Source organism: Stegastes partitus, unplaced genomic scaffold (assembly GCF_000690725.1).
Source record: "Stegastes partitus isolate 25-593 unplaced genomic scaffold, Stegastes_partitus-1.0.2 Scaffold472, whole genome shotgun sequence".
NCBI classification, from domain to species: domain Eukaryota; kingdom Metazoa; phylum Chordata; class Actinopteri; family Pomacentridae; genus Stegastes; species Stegastes partitus.
The window spans coordinates 328,852-345,913 of NW_007578203.1; the positions used below are offsets into that span (position 1 = coordinate 328,852).

Here is a 17,062-nt window from a genome sequence, read left to right on the forward strand (position 1 = left end):
ACAATATTCAAGGGCAATGAAACAAACATCTAAAAAATTAAAAGTTCTCTGCAGCCGAAGCCTGGGAGAGCTTCACCAGGAAACATGTTATGTGTGGATTATAAAATTCAGTTATAACCAGCGAGAACCAAACATATAGATATTTTATAGTTTATTCTAATTGCCTTCAACCTTTTCGTCTTCCTACAATGCATCCATTCATCTGACATTAGTGTAAACATGACCAAATAAAAACCATCTAGCCGCACAGTCACTGCTTCATTTCAGATAGAAGGTGCTCGAGTTCAGAGATAAACGGAACAAACATTTGCCACATAAATAAGCATGGAGAATAAAGAAACTGAAGGTCAGATACAAGTAGTATTAATGATCTGAGCTGCAGCTGCAGTACTAGTCAATAACACTGCTGCACTGCCTAAGACCTGTATTGAAGACAATGAAGCTGAAACTATTAGAACAAACATATTTAATGCGGCTACATTAGGCAGGTAGAAATCAGTAATGAACCTCTGATGGAGGGTGCGGGCGGCAATGACTAAGCCGCCGTTTTCCACTTGGCTATCCACAGTCATACCTGCCCTTAGTTGGAACAGCAGTCATTTTATCAGGATCATATACTGGAATATCATAAGCGCTATCCATCTGTTCAGCTACTCAAGGAATGAAGGTTGAGGACATTTACAGTGTGCAAGAGTAAGCAAAGGAGCACTAAAAAGCTTTCTAGTTCGCCATAAGTCAAACATTCCTTGGCAAGTTTCCTTGGAATCAACACTTTGGCATTTTGAAGTCAATCTTAGGGACATGTCTGCTGTCCTGTCCCTCTACAACGACATACTGCTGCGTAGTTATGGCGATGAAGGACTGAACACGCTCACCAGCAAGAAAAAAGTTGAAAGTTGTCTGTGCATGAAATAAATCAAATTAAAAGGTGTTGAAGAAAACCACCTCTGTCTTTATTGAAGAAGAAAAAGAAAACATTCACAACCGATTTCTTACAAAAGCTGGCATTCCATACTCCACTGGTGTTGTCTCGCCATGATGTACATCATTGTGGCAGCAACTAATCTGTCCTCAAACAGACTAGTCAGAATAACAAGACAAAATAAATCCAGTTGCTGTTTAATCACAGCCATATGTGTAGTACAGTAGTCAGCTGACTGATTCTACTTAGAGACCTTCTGGTAGAAATGCTAACTAGGGAAAGGTTATTAGACCAAGAGATGCTGAACGAGGGGTTACAAGAGGTTACTCATGTTAATTTAGAATATTAAGTCCTAAGAGAGGCACCTAGGAGTCAAGCTTTCCTTAATAAACAAACACAAGGGTCCTCTGATGAGACTTCTAAAGACCTAAGTTAAAAATCCTTCCACTTGGGCAATTAGACCTCTGACCAGAATGAGCATAAAACCCTCTGAAGGCGAAACGAGAACCCATCAGGACGAGCATCAGAACCGTCAGATGACCAGCAGCTCCCAGAACATCAGAGGCTTGAGACTAAAAGCAGGATAAGCAACCCCTCCTCACAGCCATCTCTGGATCTAGTATCTACTCATTAATTAGCATTTCTAGGAAGAAAAAAAATTGATTAAACTGATGTACAAACGACATAATAAATGGAGAAGTGTGGGTTGTTTAAGAGCTTGAAACACTGCTGCTGAAAGGCACAAGGCCACAGATATCAAATCTACATGGCTGATTCATTGCAGTTTTTAAAAAAAAAACCACAATTTTCACATTTGATCCAAATAACAGCTGAAACTGTGTTAATTAAATCATTAATTTACTACTCCTACATCTTTCTTTAATGTGTCTTTTAGATTCAAGTTATGCTTTGTGTCCGTTTTAAACAGGTTAACATCCCGTCGTCACAGATAACATCTGAGGTTGCCATGTTTGCCGGATTTCATTATATAATGCTGCCATCTGCTGGGCATCACAGAACAAACTAGTCTGCAAGCAAACTCGATCTAATACAAAAATATAAAATTAGCATTGTCTTCAAGTTGTGTGTCCTTGTTATTTCCTTTCATCATACAACCTTGTATGAACGTAAACCTCATTAAGTCTTCAAGTACAGTTGTAACATCAAAGCTCCCAGGACATGGCCGTGCTTTCATTAGCTTTATTAGTTAATTTTCAGCAGAGTCCAACCTGCTCGGTCAGGGTTCAAACTCCTCTGAGGAGATCCTTTCTATAAGATATGTGTGTGTATGTGACAACAAGAGAAGGATACAGTATGAGTGCTTACTGTACGCAGGAGGTCATGTGTGAGCACTTTGCTAATGAAACCAGCACGAAAATATCAATCAATACCATATATTTGATATGATCCCAGAGTAATACAATCAACATATACATCTATAGGAATGTTCTCTTTTAAATTTCCATCTCAGTCTTGAGGGGGCAGAATTAAGATTCACGTTCAATATCCACACGTTTTAATTGCCAGATTGTAATCCTCAATAACGTCCAATTTATCTAACAGCTAATCATTCAAAAGAAAATTAGAGAAAGGCTTTCCATGGCTATGGTATCTATAATTCATAAGAAGAAAATCAACAGATTTCAAAAACAGATATCCAGCATATTGTTGACTATGTTGTCCAATTATTAAAGCGGTATCAGACCTGAAAATCCTATAATAGCCTGTTTGTAATACACACTGGGGCCATTTGAGAAAAGAAACACCTAGGGCAAGGTGTGATCTGCGGCACATGCAGGAGTATTAAAATTGCAAATATAACTGAAGTCCTTGAGACAACTCTTTCTAATGCTTCTTTTTGAAAAATATGCCTATTAAGTAAAACGAATGAGAACACTGTTTCCCCAAATTGCAGAATCAGGCTACGAATGTGTGCTTCCATGTGATACAAAAACATTCATAACAAATGCATCTCCATGTTTAACCTAAAAGTTCTTCTCAGACAAAGTGACTTCCCCGACAAGGCACACGTTAAATCACTACAAATTTATTCTCGAGGTCTGACCACTACCTCCCTTCAATCCCGAAATATATCTGAAAGACATCACAACAGCCTTTCTCATTTAGGAACTGATAGAGCTGCCCAAGGTCCATGTGATTACCTCTGTTCCCATGGGGGTCAAACATTGCCTCTTCAAAGCCGGTGAATTTGCGCAGGCAGTCTAAACTTTCAACAATCCCGCTGCCCTCGCCCTGACGATCAAGGGGAATATCCTCTCTATGTCGAATCATGATCTTCTTCCATGTCAGAGCCTTGACTCTGCGAAATGGGAAAAAGTTTGGAAAAAAATAATAAACTTGGCACCTCACCCGGCTTCTAACTGTGACCTCAGCTGCTAAAAATAACAACACTCAAGTTACCTGGACCAGAACTCCTCACAGGCAGATTGAGGACCTTCCACGCACACAATACCAGGCTTCCCAGGCATGCTGAATCCTGACAGGCACAGCTCCTTGGACCACTCCAAGATGTTCTTCCGCTTCGACTTGTTATAGATGTGGTGGCTGTAGATCCACAGTCGGCTGAAAACTTCCCGCGGCTGTGGGGAGGCAGACTCTTTCTTGGGAGGTGGTGCTGCTAATGAGCTCTTATTAACGAAGACCTGCAAGTTGTCTTTCACCCAGTCAACAGCAGAAAGAACACATACTTCCCCCTGGCAGTTTTCCATGAGGTATGTATTTAGATGCGCATGGAGTTCTGTCTGCTGGGCCCGGCTGAGACTGGAACACCTAGAAAGTTTAACAAGGTTTTAGAAAAGTTTGAGGCAACTTGGAAGCGGAACTTTCTATATTTGGGAGGACAGACTGTTCATGGAGCGCTTGAAGAAACTATGACAAAAAGATCTGCACCACAGCATAGCAGGAAAAAACATTAACAAAGTTTCACGAGGATTATAGGCCTACTAATTAGATATACACTGTGAGCAAATTACAGGTAGTGTTCTTTGCTTTTTGCATTATTATGCACGTATTTTCTAGTAGCAAATAAATGTCTTTACATCTGTGCTCAACCTTGCAGATGTCTTCAACTTCCAACAAGCCCATGACAGTAGAAAATAAGCGTTCACTTCAATCCATTCCCCCTGTGCCATTCGTCTGTTGCTCATCCATAGATCAGTGGAGATATTTTTTGAAAAAGCCTGCACATATATCTCCCTAGATTGAATAAATTAAGAGTGTCTGCTGCTGTTTTACATTTTTAATGATAAACTAAGATAATGACTGTTCACCACAAACTACCATGAATTAGAAAGGAGCTCACCGGACTGTTATTTCTGGCAACACACTGGGATATTCAGATGGATACGCACAGGACACAATGACCTCCATCTAAGTGGAACAATAAAACAATAAGAGAAGACACACAGAGAAACAACATTATTATTATTAAACAGAAAATTGCTGAACTTGAATCGTTATGACATATTGCGACCGTCTCAGTCGGTTACCCCCTCCGTGTTTGCACAGTCCAGCTTCTGTTTGATGAGAAACTGCGGTCTGGAGGGAGGAGGGCTGTCTGCTGAAGCTGAGCTCTCCACGTAGTCCCTGAGCTCCGCTAGTGCCAGCTGGTCGGTGAGCTCCAGCTCATCCAGCGTGGGGAACATGCTGGTTAGCAGCTCAATCTCTGCAAGCTGAGACTCAGCCCACTCCAAGTAAGACATGCTGCTAAAGCCAGACAAAAGCGTCGACTTTTACCAAAAAAAAATAAGAACCGTTAACTGCTGAACAGCCTTCCGCCCACGGTGACAGATTTTTGTCGCTTTACGTGCTCATTATCCTGCTGTCATTGTGGCTAGCTGAAGACATGTTGCTTTAATGTCATATAAAGTTTAACTCTCTGTAATAAAATATCTTCGAGCCGAGCAGAGTTAAAGATATCTGTGGGAACTATGAATAGAAAGTAAGTCTAGTTTAGCACTTGAAAGCCACCGGTTCCCAACACTAGCTAGTAATTGAGGTTTGTTTCAAGTCGGACTCTTTTCAGCGACGCACACAGGAAACGCACGGACTGAGCAGCAGAAACAGTGGCAGCATCACATTTTGTTCCTCTCTTTGCATGTGTCAACTGGGATTTCTTTTTTTATTTATTTTTTGCCAAATCAGCGGAGTGATTTTTGTAAATTTTAAACTTCGTAAACGTATTTTCTAACCCGAACGCTTCCATTTTCTGACTATAGCCAGGAATGTAAAGTCATTATGGCCGGATTAGAGCTTTCATTTAGACAAAGTAAACGAAACTGAACACCGGGGATGTTTTAGGATTCGTTTCTGACAGTGAGTTGGCTGAACCACGAGCATAGTCGTGGAGTTTGATGTTTCATTACTTGCTGTTTTCTTTTGGCACTGGATGTAAAGGCCCTAAACAGCAGCATTATAATCAGATGTTGTTATTAGCCAAAGCTAGCGTTAATTCAGGCGACTCCTGCATCTGATTTCCATTCATCTCTAAATGTGCTCAGGTGAAAATGGGAAAGAAAAGGGGGAAGGACAAGAGCTCCAGAGAGGAGGATGAGATTGACCTGACAGGTAAAGAATATATCGTGATCATCTTCATTTGATTAATTAACCTGTGGAAGGCCTCGTGTGACTTTGCCTGATGTTCATTTTATTGGTTGATCTCTGTAGGTCCATCGTGCAGACATATTAAGAAAGGAACAGACCAAACTCTTCTCAAGAAACTTTCAGGCAATGTTGATTGGACAAGCTGTCAGGATTGCAAGCATGAAGAAAATAAAGAAAACATCAGCACCTCTCAGCCGGAGGAGTCTGAAGAGGAAAAAGAAACAGCAGGAATGTGGATGTGCTTGAAGTGCGGCCATAGAGTGAGTTTATTTTTTTTCCATTTATCAATCAGTTTTACAGCTTGAAGTGACTTGTCCCAATACATTTTTTTCTACTAGGGATGTGGACGAAATTCTGAGAACCAGCATGCCATTAAACATTATGAAACTCCACGGTCGGATCCACATTGCCTGGTGATCAGTTTGGACAACTGGAGTGTCTGGTGAGTATGTAGCTGTGATGTGCTAATCACAGAAGCATACTTTATGTTTGAAGTGAGAAGAAGTTTTTTTTTAATGTGTTGTCAAACTTGCAGGTGTTACATATGTGATGATGAGGTCCAGTACTCCAGAACGGGTCATTTGGCTCAGCTGGTGACCAACTTGAAAAAGCAAACGTCTACTGAGCCAATAAAAAGAGCACCAAAAAGTAGGTACCATTGCTGTTTTTTAAATCAAAATGTATAATTAGATTTACACGATTCTAACTTTGTGCACCATGTTTGCAGATGTAGAAGAGAAAAAGGACAATGACTTGTTGGAAGCTGTACAGAAGACAGACACCATAAAACCAGAGGAAAATGAGGACAAGGAAAACAAGGATCACCAAAAGAAAAACATAAAGAAAGAGGGTGCTGGGAAATCACAAAAGCACAGCACAAATGAAGAAAAGTCTGGTGGTGTCTCAGTAAAGGGACTGAGCAACCTTGGAAACACTTGTTTCTTTAATGCAGTTATTCAGGTAAGATTGCGCCCTTTGGAATGCTAGTCTGGACTTAAATCAAAGGTATTCATTGGTATAATTGTCTTTTCCAGAACCTCTCCCAAACACAGCTCTTAAGAGAGACTCTCAACAAAGTGACTGAAGAGAAAATGAGTCTTAACATTAAACCTGGTGACTCTTCAGATCTGGTGTGTTGCCATTGTGCTTTAAATAATTGTTTTTAACTGAACAGATAGTAGATATATCTCATCTAATACACCCTATTTATTGCCTAAGAGATTTGCTTTTCTCATGAATGCAGGAGCCTATTGTAGTGCAGTTAGACCAGCCTGGATCCCTGACTTTGGCTATGTGTCAACTTCTCAATGAGATCCAAGAATCCAAGAAGAGTGTTGTAACACCGCGGGACTTGTTCACACAAGTTTGTAAGAAGTGAGTGCCTCTACAATTTAAGGTAGAGCTGAAGTTGTTCTGTAAATACACCTCACTGTATTACTGCATTAAGTGTTGTTCATTGTTTCATCTTATTCCTGCAGGGCTGCCAGGTTCAAAGGATTTCAGCAGCAAGACAGCCAGGAGCTGCTGCGCTACCTGCTGGATGGAATGAGAGCTGAGGAGCTTAAAGTGCGCATTCAGTTTCAAACAAATTTCTCTATATGTCATACTGGTAAAAGATTTCCACTAAAAACTGCACGTATAACTGGGCACAGTAGCTGTCCTGTTGGCTGTTAATTACATGACACTAGATTGTTTTGACAGCAAAGAAGCACTGCATGTAAGCCAGCTGATATGAATTGCACTGTACGAGTAGATGTTTTATTCATTGGTAGAAAGTCAGTCACACTCCAAATTGAGTGAGAAATTGATCACGACTTGTGCATGAAATGCAAAGAATTGTGGCTTAATAGCCTTTTATTTCCCTCTCATTTAATTACCTTAGAGATTCTGCTGTTGGAAGAAAGGTTGGTTAATTTCCACAGAGCAGAGGTTTCATAAGAGCACAATCAAAGTGTAAAGAGGCTGAAATTGAGATTCTGTGAACGTGCTTTAAATCTCATATCAGCAAAGTCTCCTTCCTGTTCTTCAACAAAGATTGTGTTTGTCTACAGAGAGTAAGCTCGGGGATAACGGATGCATTAAAACAATCTAGAAAAGGTTTGGATGGAGAGCAGCTGAAGACACTAGTGAAGGGTAAGTAACTGAGCAAATCACACACCTCTTAGTGTTGACAGAAAAAAATGCAATAATCTATAATATCCAGTTTGTTTATTTGAGAAAAGTGGCCCACTGACAAGTCAGTTCTGATTTCAGAATATGAGAAAAATGGAGTTCTTAAAAACCTGGTTGACCAAGTTTTTGGTGGGGAGACGACCAGCACCATAATGTGTCAGCAGTGCAAAACGGTACGTATGAGAACCACAAACTGAAAAGAACCTGTTCCTGTTGAAGTCATGCTAAAAATATCCATTATTCCAAACAGGTGTCCGTTGTCACAGAGATGTTTTTGGATCTTTCCCTTCCTGTTTCTGATGAGGTAAAGCAGTTATGAGTGGGTTTTTTGACAATTTCTTGTGGAATTATTTGTTAGTTTTGTTTGCATTAAATGCTTGTGGACTCATGTTGTCGTATGTTACAGGCGTACAGAAAGAAGAATCCAAAAAAAGCAGTTCAAAAGACGAGTGAGGTGAGCCAGGATGGCAGAAACAGCCCCGCTTTGACCAGTGGAAACGATGACGTTTCCTCTGGGACTGGCAGCAAGTACCAACAGAAGAAAGCCAAGAAGCAGGCAAAGAAGCAAGCAAAGGTATCTGAGTGAATGTTGCCTTAATTCATCTTTTCGAGGGATGAGTGTAAACTAAATAGTCTGTTTTGTTTCCTTGTCTTGACTTGTAGCATCAAAAAAGGCAGCAGAAGCTTGAGGGCAGAGTCACTTTGGACAGTCTCACATCTCACACAGACAGTGAACAGACAGATGCTGCCACAGATCTGAAGGAAAATGCTGACAATGAAACACAGGAAGAACAAAATCCTGCCCCAGTCAGTGAGTGTGAGCAGGATCAGAAGACCCTTGACACGATCCAGGTGGAGGTGGAAAAAGAAGAAGAAGATGAGGATTCAGTGACTGACAACAACTCATCAGACGTGTCGTCAGTCAGCAACCGTTTTACCATCTTGTCAGAGGAGCAGCAGACAAAAGACGGCGCCTTGTGCGATGAAATATCCAACATGGATCTGGAAGGAGATGAGAACACACAGCTGGTGAATGAAATGGAGAGCGTGACCCTGGATGATGCCTTCATAGAAGACTCTGATGTTATGGAACGAAGCGTGGTGTCTGAAGAAGAAGGGCAGGAAGCTAAAGAATACACAGTGTTAAACCAAGACCCGGAGTTGGCGTTCTGCACACTGGCTACACGGACACCCCCAGAGAAACAGGAATGCTCGGTGCAGTCGTCTCTTTTTCAGTTCACAGAAGTAGAAACCCTCACGCAGAACAACAGCCTGCTCTGCGTCACTTGCACTAAACAGCAGCTGAAGAAAGACACGGCTGGAGGCATGTAGAATACATCTCAATGAAAATATATTATACATATATATTGTAAATATGCTTTTATCCATGATATTGTGATTTTAAAAAAATGTGGATCACAAATCTAGCAATTCTAACAAGGCATGAAGCCAATTACAATGTATTTTATTCTAATGTTTTACTGCTTCTTTTTAATCAGAACTACTGACTTTTCCATGTTGGGTCAATGAAGTTCATTGTCTGTGTTTAGGATCTAAGAAGAATATCTACACTGATGCCTTGAAACAAATGCTGATTTCCTCTCCACCACCAGTCCTTACCCTTCATTTGAAGAGATTTCAACAGGTAAAACAGAAATTGTTTGCATTTTTTTTTTCCCCATCTCTCATTTTGTATGTTTTTTTTTCGCCATTTTGCAAATCCTTGAAACGTTTCCTTTTTGGAATTTTGACGAGATTGCTTTTGTTGTTTTCCTCTAGAATGGATACAGCATTTGTAAAGTGAACAGACATGTCAACTTCCCTCTGATACTGGATCTTGCTCCTTTCTGTGCAGTCAGATGCAAGGTAAGGAATAGATTTTATTGCACGTCAATACTCTTATGTGCCTATTTGTGAATTTCTGAGCACTAACTTTTGTTTTTTTCCCCCAAACAGAATATAACAGAGGGAGATACTCAGATTTTGTACAGTTTGTACGGTATTGTAGAGCACAGTGGAACGATGAGGTCTGGTCATTACACGGCCTACGTGAAAGTACGCCCCGGGTGCCCCAAACTATCGTCCAATGGAGTTGCAGCAGATGGTAGGTGTACTTAGGAATGATTACGTGAACCTACAGCTTTATCTCTGCTAACTTAATCGTTTATTTTCAGGAGATGCAGAGCCACCTAGAGGGTCCTGGTTTCATATCAGCGATACAAGCGTTCAGCCTGTGAGCGAGAGTAAAGTCCAGAGCTGCCAAGCCTACCTCCTTTTCTACGAGAGGATCCTTTAACTGAACCGTGCCTCATTACTCAGGAAATCCAAATAAACCAACTTGCTGCTTCAGCTCCATCATGTAAGCGTGTGATGAAACGACACTGACTATACGGAGGATGTGTTGGACAGTGGTGGCATATTCGTCAAAGTGGTGCCACACTATCCTAAACTGGACATCTGTTTCTAACGCTCGTGGGAATATGGCAAGGTGTGCAATCAAACTCAAGATGGACGTTGAACTGATTGTGTTGTGGGATTTAATAGTTTGAAAAGATAAATGAAAGTTTGGGAACAACAAAAAAATGTCTATTTTTTAATCAATATCATGTAATTAAATGCTTCAAAATGAGAAGAGCTGTTCTGTGTGCTGGCTTACTGACACTTGTACTGAGCATGCGCAGTCGGTGCCCGATAGGTTTTCCTGGTCCACGCTGTCACATGACGAGAGGGAAGTGTGGCTGTGGATGGCCATCTCTACCCACAATTTACTGATGGCAGTGTTATCCAGCTAACATGGCAGGTCAGTAAACATCTGAGGTTTTTTTAAATAAACTCTTTTAAAGTAAAGTGACTGTTTCAGAAGGTTTTTTTTTAGTCAACAGCAGTAAAATGCGCTGCACCAGGAGTCACCGCTAACGATCTGGCCTAGCATAATGCTAGTCCGTTTGGATAACATTTATAACCACTGCACTAATATGTCAATTAATACGTTGTTAGTCGTTATTAACGAGGCGTCCAGGTCCTAACTTCGAATACGTTGCGCTGCGCGTTTCCTCCAGGCCTAGTTGGGTAACTTGACTAAACATGAGTCAGCATTTTAGCGTTCAACTTGGTGCCCAAGTTAAAGAGTGAACATTTTAACCATCCTGCCCGAAGTAAAGTACTAATCCTTAATTGTTTGCTAAGTTAGCTGATTATATGTAAGCAGGAAGGTGTCTAGCAAAGTGTTTGTCCCAATCAGTGCAGTGATCAGCAGGAGTGACTTGTTTAGTTCACTACTATACTGAAGTCACACCAAATATGAATAATATAAAGAATGTTGTTTCCAGATCAGAGACCCAGTTGCATTAGTGGAAGCATGTAATGTTGTTTGCGATGCATTGTTTCTGACTTGAATGAGTAAATTCCTGTTTTATGCAGCGGATTAAGTATAAAGTCACATTCAAGTGTCCTGTTTGTCAGTGGGCTGACTGTAAATTACAATGTTATCGCCTAAATAGCGTAAATTCCCCTGGGAAGGTGTTAGAAACCAGTTTAAAAAAAGAACAGTTTCATGGTTTACACAATCATGGAACTTCCCTTTATGTTTTGAGGTATTTCAGTAATGCCCAGACAAAAGATCACCCGATGTCCTGTTTGAAGTGTTCCTCCAGCGCTCGGTGGTTGTGTTTCATATTGAATTCTTTGCTAAAGACAGAATCTTAAATTGTTTTTTATCTACTGATCCATTAAAGTTTGTTCTGTCAGTGTCAACATAATGTCAATAAATTGTAAAAGATGCCCATCACACCTCCGAGGTGATCTGTCAACAGACCGACAGCCAAAACTTATTTCTTTTATCATAGAGGAGCAAGAATATTAGAGCGTTTGACAAGTAGGACCCCACAAGTTGGACTTTTCAGTGAACTATTAGAACTGTTATCCGTTAATCATTTGTCTCTAAACTAGTAAAACATTTACTAAACATGACTGAGACCTGGTGTATTCTGACAAACCGCATAGCATGACTGTGATGATGCTTTTTTTTTTTGTTTTTGTTTTTGACTCCAACCCTGCCTGCCTCCTCTGTCACACAGGCTGAGCTTGTAAAAGAACCATGACGCTCCAAGCTCCTCGCACGTCAGAGTTCACCTTTCAGTCTGCGGTACACAGCGCTCACGTTCTCCAGTGTCTGAACGAGCAGCGGGAGCAGGACGTCTTGTGCGATGTGACGGTGGTGGTGGAAGACCAGAGCTTTCGGGCCCATTGCTCCGTCTTGGCTTCTTGCAGCGAATACTTTAACAGCAGGGTCGCCGGTGTCACCAGACAGAATCCCATCATCACCTTGCCTGATGAGGTCGGTGCCCCGGTGTTCAACTGAAGTATTTTGGGGGAAATTACACCGGAAATTACTTTAGTGCATAAGTAATAATTCAGTTACTCTACTTTACTTTTTTTTTTGGTCTATTACATGTGAACTTTGGGTATCCTATAAGACTCATCTGAGAATAGCAGCCATGTTCATTTAGTCGATTCCTTCAATGTTACATTACATTTGGGTAACTACTGTATCTGTACTTGCAGATTCAAGCAAAACCAACGACCAAAAAGTTTTTAAACTAGACTAGATTATCATACAGGCAGCCATTTTTCTTCAAGATCCTTATACATGCATACAAAGCGACATTTGTTTTCTGTTCAGCAGTAATTAATCTAGTTTAAAGTGCCTGTTGGTCCGCTCTGTGTAAACACTTTATTGAAAAATGTTTTATGTGCAGCTTTTGAAATTTGAAGCAAGAAATGTCAGGACAGGTATGTGACAGTCCTGTTTGAATGGAGAGCCTCTGTTACTTTGTGATCTGTTCAGGTGTCATTGTACAGTTTTATTATGGCTCAACAATTTTGCTTTTCCTCACAGGTGACCGTGAAGGGGTTTGAACCTTTGCTTCAATTTGCCTACACATCAAAGCTGCTTTTCACCAAAGAAAACATTCACGCTATTCACAGCAGTGCTGCGTTTTTAGGATTTCACGACTTGGAGTCAGCATGCTTTGATTTCCTCATCCCAAAATTTTCTGAGGGCAAAAGCACCTCCCAGGAGGTCAGGCATAGAGTCTGTTGTCGGAGCCGGGAACCCAGCGCCGGTTTTGGCACTAGTGTAGAGACTAGCCAACCAGAATCATTTGAGTCTCACAGCTCAGTGCCTTTAGGAGAGGATGAACAAACAGACTTCCCATCACAGTGTCCTCAGAACACACCGGGTCAGGCTGACGGCAGGGAGGAACACTTCTGTTTGGAGAGCTGTGGGCCACAAATGGCCCCCTTGTCTCTGGAGTTAGCAAATGGTGTGTGCCCCATGTTGTCTTTGCCATGCCCAGGCCCTGACAAAGCAGATCAACCCTCTCAGTTTTGCGAACGAGACATTTTAGGTATGGGAGATGTCTGTAATCAAAGTGAGCTGAGTTTGGCAGACTGCAGCTTACCCTGTGAGCTGTCAACCCCAGGGGACGTGAATCCACCAGAGCTCATTGAGCCAGCAGGCAGAGATATTAAACACACCGTGGAGACACTTGGTGCTGAAGCCAGTTGTAACCCTGGCTCATGCCCGCTCAAGACATCAGGGGCAGAAGATTGCGGCACGCTGTTAGAACAGAGTGAGGTTCGTCTTGAACAAGGAATGGCAGGTGATCTCTCAGACCCGACGCTGACTGCTCTAAGCCACGAGGAGGGATTTGGGAAGAGGAGCCGCGTGGAGAGGGAGGTGGCTGAACATCTGGCAAAGGGGTTTTGGCCTGACCTCTGCCCGTCTCAGGCTCCACCGCTCCCGCTCGATCAAGTGGACCAAAACAATCTGGCAAAAGCATCGGACTTTCACTGGCTTAAGCAGCTGGACCTGAGCTCCAGTGCAGGAGACTGTCCCTTCCTCAGGGACTTTGGGACAGGCGATGACCCCGCCACCCACGCTGACAGCTTGTCTCAGGCAGAGAAGAGTCCCTACATGTCCTCCTCGCTCAACTCTGGGGATGAGTCAGACCTGGACACAGATGGGGATACTGAGGCCAACAACAAAAGAGCAGCAGAGGTCATTGTGATACACAAGCTCAATATTGGCAGTTGAGGATACTGAATAAAAATACATCTAACTTCTAAACCTCTACTCTACAGATTCAGCTCCCCTTCCCGGTGGAGCAGATCTCAGCGCTGACCCGCAGTGCATTCCAGCAGCTTCTGAGACACCATAATCTGACTCAAGATCAGCTGGATTTCGTCCACGATGTTCGCCGGCGAAGTAAAAACCGCGTTGCCGCACAGCGCTGCCGAAAACGGAAGCTAGACAGCATACACCAGCTAGAATGTGAAATAAAGAAATTAGTAAGTTACCTTTGTTATGTCCAGCATGTCATCAGGAACCACATCAGCACTTTGTGACCTCTGTTGACCTCTAGTGGTGACCAGTATGACTTGCAAGCAAGCAAATGAATGCATGTCACTTCCTTTTTAAATTGCTCGGGTGTGAATTCTGTAGCACTTGTAGAAAGGTGATTGATAGATATAGGTTTACAGATTAAATAAACTAGACCAGCATATAAAATACTGTTGACGGATGAAGGAACAAAGAAAAGACAAGGAGCCTTTCTGACAAAATATTTGCTGTCAGCTCCGTTGGGTGACCTCTCAGATTCATCTTAAGCTGTACGGAAAACAAAGCAGTGATGAAGTGTCAGAAACAGTGATTGATCTTTACCGTTATCTCTTCCACAGAAAAGTGAGAAAGAGCGACTGCTGCAGGAGCAGACGGAGCTGGAGCAAAACCTTGAAGAGATGCAGCAGAGCCTGTGCGGGTTATGTAAGAGTGTCAGCATCGAGTCTGACTCCGATCAGGACCACTTGCAGCTTCTTGCCAAGCTCTCCTCTCCAGACTTTCCCATCTCTTCCCCCAGCATTGTGGGAAAAAACGAGCAGTCACAGATCACCATTGAAATGGTAAGTTGTTCTTCAGAGTGTGACCAAAGCGGGCCACCTGCAGACTCAGTTCAAGTCGCTGGACCACAGGCCAGCGCAGAGGATGCAGGCTGCCCTGTTAATGCGTCTTTGCTCAACGCCTGTCTGGACATGAACAACACTTTATAATTGGACTTCCGTTATCATTTCAAATTATGCAGAAGTGCGGGGCCGAGCGCGGCCCTCGACTGTATACTGTAATCCTCTTTTGGGATAGACGTGCTGTCCTGCGTGTTTCACCGAATAATTTTCTGCCTGATATCTTAAATTGACGCAGAAAATGTTGATCATTTCCTTAGCTGTATTTCTACTCTGTACATCACTGTAGTAAGAAACAGAATCTGGTATAAATCATTTTGACGGTGCAGGCAATTTTCAGGTAAATCCCCAAAGGTCCCATTTGTACATTAGGAAAATGTTTCTTAAAGTTTGTTTTTTCTCAGGGATGCTCATAACCTGACTGTGGTTTGAAATCTCGCCGCACACCCTCGCTACTCACCTCCTCACACCCATACATGCACACAGGTATGAATAGGAGACTTTCATTTTAGGCTATTTATGTGTACTGTACGTTTTCATCACTATGCTGTTTGTTTGATTAAATATGCACAGCACTAACAGAGGTTGTAACAGTAGATGGAACGTGTTACTGGCCAAGCTAACCCTTCTGAACAGCATTAATTGCTAATCTGTAGTTTAAAAAAATAACTGCTACCTTTCTGTTTTGAGGAATTGTTCTAGTGAAAATGTTACAGGACGACATAGAAGTTTTTGTTCTTTGATGCAAAATGTGCCTTATGCAATTGTATAGTGTAAATTCAGAAAGAAAAAAAAGGCAATCTTTATATGCCCTCGTTCCAAGGACTGTTGCACATTAACCCAGAGCTAATACTGATGGCATACATTTAGGTCTGTCTGCATGTTGAGTATTTTTTATTAAAAGCTTTCATGGATTACAGATTTAAATAAACAACATTTTGTTACCGTTCAGAGTGTTATTTCGACTCACAAGAAGTGTGATTTTTTTTTTCACCGCCTACATGTATGTACAACACCAGAGTTTGGCCAGTAGATGGAAGTACAGCCCTACCTCACCGGCTATGCTGACTGGAACACTGTAACAGCAGAAAGGCTTTCTTTCTCATTTCTATTGAGATTTTTATGCAATTGAAAATGTTTAGTTAACTTTCAACCAGAAATTTACATCTAAAAAATAAACTTTTAACAACGTGTAATATTGCGAATTGTTCAGTCAACATTTGTGGACATAACAACATTACAAACTTAGATCAAAACTATTTGTGTAGTTTAAACACTGCTCAGCCTGATAGTCACTTTAAACCTTCAGTTCAGTCTGTTTTTCACTTCTGCAGTGTTTCTGTAGAGAGGACTAAATAAGAGGAGACTCAGATGAGGCTGATAAACAACACATGCTATGTAAGGAGCAAAACTATCCAGAGACTCTCAGACAGGAAATTGGAAAAGGTACGGTGTATATGAAAAGCCATCCCCGTAACCCAGCTGTTCAAATTGAGCTGTAACACCCATTATGCTGTAGATGCAAAAGAGAGAAGCCTTCCCACACCTGTGAAATCCAACATGTGCTTTTTTTAAACAACTGTAAATCATTGAAAAATAAAAAGCAAACAGTAGTTTGGCATTAAACAAATTGGTCTGCACAGCCTTACATGCTGCTTTCTTTTCTCTTTCTTTTTTGTTTGTAGAAGAGGTTCACCCTCATGAAACTGATTTATTATTAAATCTTGAAAATACACGTTAATGTTCAGCAGAAGAAATAAGCTCATTATTAACCAGTTCCACACAAAACAACCTGAGAAGTCAGCCACCCGAGCTGTTGCTGTTACCCCACACATACACAGAATTTATTTTTAAAACCTTAGTGCAGCTGTAATGGTCATTGTTGACATCAAATATTAAAACTGCAGCTCCTTGTTACCGATGTAGTCCACATGACATTTTTCTGCAGATAGGTGGTGTGTGTTGGACTTCTTTCATGTTCCTAAATATAAGAAGTATAAAGAAACATGCAATAAACAGTAGATTTTGATTCTCCCAGTGTGACCCTACACACTATTAGCATGGCACATGTGATGATGCCCCTCAGATGATGACTGTCGTCAAACAATCTGTATCATCCTCGTCTGTTGGTAATACCGTAATAATAGTAATTTCTGTTTGGACTGTTTTCTAATATCATTCTCTTGCATCGCTGCATCCCGGTCCTTATGCAAAGCACACGTTGTTTTTAGCTCATGGGAGGAGTCGAGTGGAGTCATATCAGGTCAAAGCATAGATTAGGACAAAGATACAGCTGCAGTAATTCAAACAAGGAAAAAAAAAAAG

General features: G+C 41.5%; 3 protein-coding genes across 4 annotated transcripts; 2 read left to right on the forward strand and 1 right to left on the reverse strand.

Annotated features, from left to right (window-relative positions):
* Nucleotides 1-931: 931 nt before the first annotated feature.
* Nucleotides 932-4,919, reverse strand: rwdd2b (RWD domain containing 2B). The gene is made up of 4 exons (XM_008286836.1): nucleotides 4,432-4,919; nucleotides 4,245-4,312; nucleotides 3,344-3,712; nucleotides 932-3,242 (listed from the first exon to the last, which is right to left on the reverse strand). Exons 1-4 carry the CDS (start codon nucleotides 4,642-4,644, stop codon nucleotides 2,990-2,992), a joined length of 903 nt encoding a protein of 300 aa, XP_008285058.1. The 5' UTR covers nucleotides 4,645-4,919; the 3' UTR covers nucleotides 932-2,989.
* On the forward strand, nucleotides 4,556-10,564 carry usp16 (ubiquitin specific peptidase 16). 2 transcript variants are annotated; one of them, XM_008286835.1, is made up of 18 exons: nucleotides 4,556-4,635; nucleotides 5,443-5,509; nucleotides 5,609-5,805; nucleotides 5,884-5,987; nucleotides 6,081-6,193; nucleotides 6,273-6,505; nucleotides 6,580-6,675; nucleotides 6,789-6,919; nucleotides 7,024-7,111; nucleotides 7,597-7,678; nucleotides 7,799-7,890; nucleotides 7,968-8,021; nucleotides 8,124-8,291; nucleotides 8,381-9,041; nucleotides 9,268-9,362; nucleotides 9,497-9,583; nucleotides 9,674-9,821; nucleotides 9,892-10,564. In XM_008286835.1, exons 2-18 carry the CDS (start codon nucleotides 5,449-5,451, stop codon nucleotides 10,011-10,013), a joined length of 2,532 nt encoding a protein of 843 aa, XP_008285057.1. In that variant the 5' UTR covers nucleotides 4,556-4,635; nucleotides 5,443-5,448; the 3' UTR covers nucleotides 10,014-10,564. The 2 variants fall into 2 exon arrangements, with proteins under 2 accessions (XP_008285057.1, XP_008285056.1); XM_008286834.1 differs by lacking the exon at nucleotides 4,556-4,635 and adding an exon at nucleotides 4,991-5,257.
* Nucleotides 10,513-15,683, forward strand: LOC103360900 (transcription regulator protein BACH1). The gene is made up of 5 exons (XM_008286833.1): nucleotides 10,513-10,517; nucleotides 11,794-12,053; nucleotides 12,615-13,778; nucleotides 13,862-14,068; nucleotides 14,459-15,683. Exons 2-5 carry the CDS (start codon nucleotides 11,814-11,816, stop codon nucleotides 14,825-14,827), a joined length of 1,980 nt encoding a protein of 659 aa, XP_008285055.1. The 5' UTR covers nucleotides 10,513-10,517; nucleotides 11,794-11,813; the 3' UTR covers nucleotides 14,828-15,683.
* Nucleotides 15,684-17,062: the final 1,379 nt, after the last annotated feature.